At 50.2% G+C, this 6,853-nt stretch overlaps 1 protein-coding gene across 4 annotated transcripts in view; it reads right to left on the bottom strand.

Annotated features, from left to right (window-relative positions):
• MYRF (myelin regulatory factor) overlaps positions 1-6,853 on the bottom strand; it is a 110,633-nt gene that overhangs the window by 60,505 nt on the left and 43,275 nt on the right. For 2 of the 4 annotated variants that reach the window (XM_025206950.1, XM_014521032.2), the window contains exons 2-3: positions 4,491-4,578; positions 3,101-3,436 (exon numbers count right to left, since the gene is read on the bottom strand). In XM_025206950.1, coding sequence (XP_025062735.1) covers positions 3,101-3,436; positions 4,491-4,578 — 424 coding nt within the window. The remainder of the gene's footprint in view (positions 1-3,100; positions 3,437-4,490; positions 4,579-6,853) is intronic. The other 2 variants (XM_014521033.2, XM_014521036.2) reach the window with 1 other exon arrangement.

Genomic DNA, 6,853 nt, shown 5'->3' on the forward strand with positions numbered 1-6,853 from the left:
AGAGTGTGTGGTGAACTGGGGTCTTGCAGAATGCACACAAGCCTCTCTGAAAAAATGTCTAAGTTAGACCCCTCTCTTCACCCCAAAGATGCTTCACACTATGATGTAATCAGATCTTGAGCGTTACAAAGGCTACAGAGTTAAGGTGGCAGGTTGCCTAAGAAATGGGACTGATGCCAGCTGACTAAGTCTTTTTATTAGGGGTTTGAGGGACGAGAGGGAAAATCAACCCACTAAAAGGTGGTGAGTCTGTTTCCTGCCCCCTGCACCACCACCAGGGGGGCATTCTTTTGGATCTGGGTCTTGCAGGCTCCCTTATGTGCCTTCTGCTCCACTTCCATATTAGTATGCCCTCTCTAACCTTACTTCCCAGACCCCCTGTAGGCTTCCCCATGCTGCCTATAGGGTAGGTACATGATATTTTCCCAGTTCTCCCAAGGTGGAGAGACTTTAGATCCTCTCCTTTGCCCAGGGGATGTAGCATGGGTCTTCCATTTAGAGGAAAAGGAGGTAACTCTAGTAAGACTGCAAGCAATGCCCTAGCAAAAGCACCCCACAGAGGGCATGGGGTGAAGGGTGATGGATGCACTCTGCATACCACTAAGAGTTAGATCTGATTTGCATGGTGTAGCAAGTGGGTCTATAATCTACATGCCACAGAAATCCACAAGGAGTCTGTTTTCCAGACCATTGAGAACATGGGGCAGGTTTGAGGGTGATAGCACAAACACCTATGAGACAGGGTTTCAAGCTACAGAGGCAAAGAGCCCAGAGGCAATCTGGAGTTCAGTACAAATTATTTTTGATTGTGCCATTCTTGTCTTCTGAAGAACAATGTAAACCTGATGGGTGTGTTTCTGCTTCTTTGGGAGTGATACCTATCAGGCCTTGGCCTCAGGTCAGTAGGCTTGCATGGGATGATTCCTGGGATGACATGAAGCCTTCTCGGATCTCAGAGGAAGGGGCGGGCTCTGAGTCAACGAGACACTCATTGAGTGCACTGGAGTTGGCCTGTAATTCTGGGGCAGTGCTGAGCAGGTTGCCGCAGAGAGAGCAGTTCTCAGCATGGAGGGAGAGCGCAGGAGGTGGAAGAGTTGCTCTGAGCTCAAGCTAGCTGAGACTCCCATCTTGCTGAGTTCCAGCTCCTCCCTACATCCTGAGCATCAAGCAGAGCTTCCTCCTTGGCTGTAGCTCCCTGGATCCAAACTATGGGTTATCCAAAATTTTCCAATGTCCCACAAGACTCAAGCTCACCTGTACCAGTGTTGAGGCAAGACACCCCACACACCAACAGGCAGGTGAGCTGACAGTGCTTACAGAGCAGGGCTGCAGTCCTTATGATCACCATGACATATTCCATGCAGGCCTGCAGCAACCAGTGTAGTGAATAGCTGGAATGCTCAAGACATGACCTGTGCTGGGCTGCTTCTCATTTCATAGACAATGAGCAAAGGAAATCTCAGTCTTATCTCCCACACTGGGAATAAAATGAGAACAGATACAAGAACCAGTTTATTTATTTATTTCCATCTCTTTCATGAGGATCTTTCTGAATTTCTCCAGTGGGCCAAGTCCTTCCCAAGGATGAATTTGGCCCAGCAAAAAAGAAAAAGTCAATGAGCAATGCACAACCTTGCACCAAACAAAGGCCTCATCCCAGCTTTGACCTCTGCATGAAGCACCTACTCACATCAGTGAAGAAGGAGGCAGTCCTTGAAGTACCACAGCAATGCCAACACACTGTCTGTCTGGGATGGGTGGGCGATGCCAGGACCTTTTAGATGCTGTAGCAGGTGGAGCTATAGGGAGAGGATGTGGCCAGGCTGCCATGCATCTCATAGAGAATGAGGAGGAGAGAGGGTGTGGTACTGCAGAGGAGCAAGACACCCTCTCTTAGCTCAAAGAGCTAGGGTATATTTTCCCATGGATATAATGGTTACCAGCCACCTCTCACTCCCCATGGTAACCAGCACCCTGTCCACCATGACAGTATCTGGTCTGGCCAGCACTGCTGTGCCCTGCTAGTGTGCCATAGCAGTCCAATCACAATATACCAATCCTGGCTAACCACAGCAATCAGTGGCATGCTCTTGCCATATTCCATCCATCCCTGCTGTTAGTTCCTCCCTACCCATTATGCCCGCCAATGCCCCAGAGCACAGAAATTAGATTGTGATGCTGGATGTAATTTCTCCAAATGGAGCTACACATCCAATCTAGTCCAGGGCATCACAGACACAGAAATTCAGTCTTCCTCCCCCTAAAAAGGGTGGCACACAGAGCCCATTCCAAGTGACTGCAAATATAGTTCACATTCCATTTCATTCTTCTGTTGAGTACAGCAAGCAAGATGCCATACCAAGAAAGGTACTGCTTAGTCTGATTCAGCTCAACTAGGACAGGCACAGTGCAATCCTGGAATGAGGATTTTCTCCATCCAGAATGGATCCCAAGCGTGGACATCTTTTTTTTCATAGAGACACTATAAGATTCTTCCATTGTGAATCTGCAGGTGTGTTCCATAAAAGTCCTTGATCCTCATCCTCCCTAGCTGTTGGCTTTCACACCATCTGTGAAAGCTGTTGGCCATCACACCATTGGCATTCACACCATGTTGCCATAAGGGTTGTGATCGGTTTAATCCAGGGGCGGGCAATTATTTTGGGCGGAGTGCCACTTACTGAGTTTTGGCAAGCCATCAAGGGCCACACGACAGGCAGCCAGGGGCAGATAAATATTAATTTACTAAATTTTTTAGGGGCCCCACAGGCCAGATAGAATGGCCTGGCAGGCCGCATCTAGACCGCAGGCCGCATTTTGCCCACTCCTGGTTTAATCTATTCTGATGCATGTGACTGAGGCAGAGATTTTGCACAGCACTGTCAAACTTCAGGACTCAAGTTTCACCACCTATATCCATGTTTAGGCACCTGTGCATGATTTAAGAGCCCAAATATGTTTGTGTCCCTACCACCCAAGGCTTTGTGGAACAAGCATGTCAGGCCTCAGAGGCCCTAACACATAGTTAGCTCCAGCCTTGGAGAAACATCTGGCCTCACCACCTGCCCTCACTCATCCTCCCTTGCTCCAGCTCACTTACCCAGGTGCGTAGGAGGCCTTGGGCTCCGCTTTGATTGGAGGGACCACGTTGTTCAGGCAGTGGCCGCTGTGGTACCCCTTGGGCACTACCATGCCATTGTTATTATTGCAGTTAAGGTGAGCACTGTAGCTGGGTCCACAGGGGTTGGGCAAAAGAGGACCATGACGGACCGGGACTTGGCTACCCAGGGGACCAAGGTGGAGTGAGCCTGTGGACACTGGGTTGTTCACATGGCCAGCACTGGAGATCGAGCTGGCCACAGAAGCATTGGCAGTGGCAGAACTGGAAGGCTGGGCGTGTGCATAGCTGGCTGAGGCAGGGATGTCAGGGAAACATCTGTGGAAGAGAAGTTGAGAACCTCAGTGGTATATGTATACCATACCTTTCACTGCCACTTCAGCCCTGCAGTTTCCATTCACACTCCCTCCTCAGGGATGGAGGCACTGCTGCCCAGCTGCTCCAGCACACACACTCTGAGAGCTCAGAAGAGAAATGGAGAATAACAGAATGCAACCACCCAGGACAACGTAGCCATCATGGCCTGAATGCTGCAAAAACTGCTCACAGGCCCTCAGTTTTCCAGCTCACGGAGGGGAAGACAACAGCTCCAGCAGACTATTTCCCCACCTGTGCTGCCTCTGGCATTGGCACATCATACCCCTTGGGTCTTCCTTTGAGGGTTCCCATTCTAAAATCTGACTGAGTAAGCCCAATCCCAAATGATTTGCAGGATCTAAGAAGGATGGTACAGTTGCAGGCTCCTCTCAGAGTGACTCAGCTCATGGTAAGACACAACTGACTACAGCAGGACAGCACCACAACCTCAACACATGAGATCCCAGATCCCCACTGCCAGGACCTAGGAGAGACTTCCCTTCCCTGGACCCTCACTTGTCTCGGCACACTCTGGGGAGGGCACTCCCTTCTGGTACCATAGAGATCTCTTCCTGCTCCATACACACCATCCAAGGGCTCTCTCTCTTTCTTGGAAATATTCTTAGCAACATATGGGAGAGCAGATGAAACTGCATTCATCTGAGTTCCTTTGTGCTGCTTTTGCTACAACTCAAAGGGAGTCTTCAGAGGACTGGAGTAAAGGATTCTCCAGTGATCCTACCAGGGAGGTAAAAAAGGAGAGACAGAGAAACAGAAAGGTGGAAAAAGAAAAGAAAGGAGAAGATGGGATTGCAAAAAATAAGGTAGCAGAGAACATGAGGCAGAGACTCTAAAAAAGACAGAGGTAGAGAGGGAGACACAAGGAAGCAATTTACAAATGAGTCATTGCATCACTGGAAAGGAAACTGTCCAACTTCTTCGTCTGTCCCCCTGCTGAAAACACCTGAACCTGCCCCTCCAGGCAGCCCCCAGCTGTGGGTCAGCAAGCACTTACATATCTGGTGAGTCTTCCTTGCTGATGTACTCTTCCAAAATGCTGGTATCAATGTTGGAAGGCTCCAGAGCTCCATTGATATCGTGACCTGCAGCAAGGACAGGAAGTGAAAGGGGTGAGTGCTAACATCAGGCTTGATGTTTCTTTGCCCCCGCTGCCCTCCCACCCATCAGAAAATAAAGGGGTCAAGTAAGGTTCCCTGAGTTCCTGCATGGCCAACAGGTTGCCCAGTTTTGGAGAGGCCCCGTATCCATCCACACACACATTACTGTGTGAAAATAGATGGGTGCATCTTGGGAGCAACTGAGACAACACAGCACCTAGAATAAGGTAGAGAGATCAGAAAGGCTGGCAAGGGTAGCAGGGGATGCAAAATGCTTGACAGGAAACTACTGACTGCAAGACCACCTGGAATCATCTGGGATTAGGGGTCCTGCTAGGTTGGTCACAATCATATGGGGCAGGAAGACCAACTGTGCCTGAGGTCTATGGGATGCTGGTGTCTACTGAGATAGGCCTGGGTCATAGGAACATGTGTGCTCTGTGGGATACTGGGACCCACTGAGCATAGCCTAAGTCACAGGGGATGCCAGGGCCCATTGAGTCATGCATGAGTTGTGTAGGATGTAGGGGTGGTTGTAAGGGAGTCTGCTGGGCTGGACCTGAATCACATGATCTAAAGTGAGACCACCAGGACAGGCTGGAGTTAACCTGACAGTAGGTCTTGGTGACACGAGCAGAAGAAGCCACTGGTTTTCCCTAGGTCACATGAACAAGACCACCGCTCTGGAAGAGCTGCTCTGGGTGGGCCACAGGAGTCCTTGGCTAGGCTTAACTAGAGTGAAAATTAGGCCCTGCAGAAGGGCTGCATTGCATGGGCTCCATGGGTGGATTTGGGAGTCTACTTTCTTTTTCTTCCCTTTGGACCCTTGCCTCAGTCTTGCAGAACTTGCTGGAATTACTCTGCTGCTGCCATGACAGCTTCAGAACAGAGCTGAGCTCCCTTCACATGCCTTTTTTTTTTTTTTAAAGAAATGTTTTGTGTTCCCAGCCAAATCAAGTCAAATCCATGAGTCAGTCCAAAATCAAAAGTAGCCCTACAACCAGCAAACATACTCAACCCCCACCAGGGGCTTCCGATGCTTCCAACGTTTTTTGGCGAGCTTCATATGTCCTCCTCCCTCTTTACTCTCCCCTCTCTAGATAGGAAGGGCTGGACTTTCTTCCCCCTTTTCCTCTAGGATCCCTCCTCCTCCTCCTCCTCCCGTGCTGTGGAAGCTGGGCTGGGCTTTGTTGATAGAAAGTGCTTTCTTTATCTGCCTCTCTGAAGTAGGAGCTTGCAGCCCTCTGGAGTCTATGCCAACCCTAAGTGCCAAAGACACTGCCAAGAAAGGTGGAAGAGGAGTCCCAGCCCTGCTCCTCCCCGAGTCCAGAGCATGAAGACAGCCCTGCCCCAAAGGCCTGATCCCTTCAGGCTGAAACAATGTCACTTGCCCAGCAGACTCATGCACATGCTCTCAAAGGACCACCCTCCCCTCCCCACGAAGGCTGCACTCTGGGTAAAGGTTAGCCAATGAACCGCAAAAATGAAAAAGAGGGGCTTTACCCTGAGTCCAGCCAATCAGGTCTTTCCCCTGTGAAAATCCCTTTCATACCAAGACAAGCAAATCGGCAGAAATAAATCCAGCTAGGAATTTTGCCAAATGGACAGGGTGAGGGTTGGTGGGGAGGGGGGCGGAGATCTTTTCCTTGGTAACACAGGCCAGAGAGAAAAGCCTGGGTAGCAATTCCACTGTAAGGCACCTAACCCTTTGTGTACCACATACCTCAATGGCAGGCCACAGAGTGGTGGACAGAGTAAGGGCGCTTGCCACTCCCTTGCTAACACCTGTTTCCAAGGAAGACAGACAAACACACAGATCCTGGCATCCCCAGCCCCTCCAACACCCAGTGGGGGCTCTTGTGCTGCTCCCAGAGACAAACAAAGAGCAGGACATGATTTATAAGACAAGCAGGGACATTTCCACAGCTTGTTCCTGAAGCAACAGAGCATGGGGCAGGAGAGTACTAGGGTCTTACCCTACCTACAGATCCTCATCACCTGATAAGCCTGTTTAGATACAGGACTCACCTAGGCTGAAATGACAAAGCAATCACTGCTTTGTCATTAGGGATGCATCACGCATCCCTAATCAGATGTCTTGTGGTTGAAGTATCATCACAACTGAATCCAGGGTAAGTGGGGGCACATGCTTGGGAACCTTCCCACCATGGCTCAGCATGTGTTCTCTCGGCTGCTTTCCCCGCTCTTTCCCCCCACAGGCTCTCCCCAATCCAGCTCTGCCGAGGCCCCATCCCCAACG

This window comes from Alligator sinensis, unplaced genomic scaffold (assembly GCF_000455745.1).
Source record: "Alligator sinensis unplaced genomic scaffold, ASM45574v1 scaffold437_1, whole genome shotgun sequence".
In the NCBI taxonomy this organism is placed as follows: domain Eukaryota; kingdom Metazoa; phylum Chordata; order Crocodylia; family Alligatoridae; genus Alligator; species Alligator sinensis.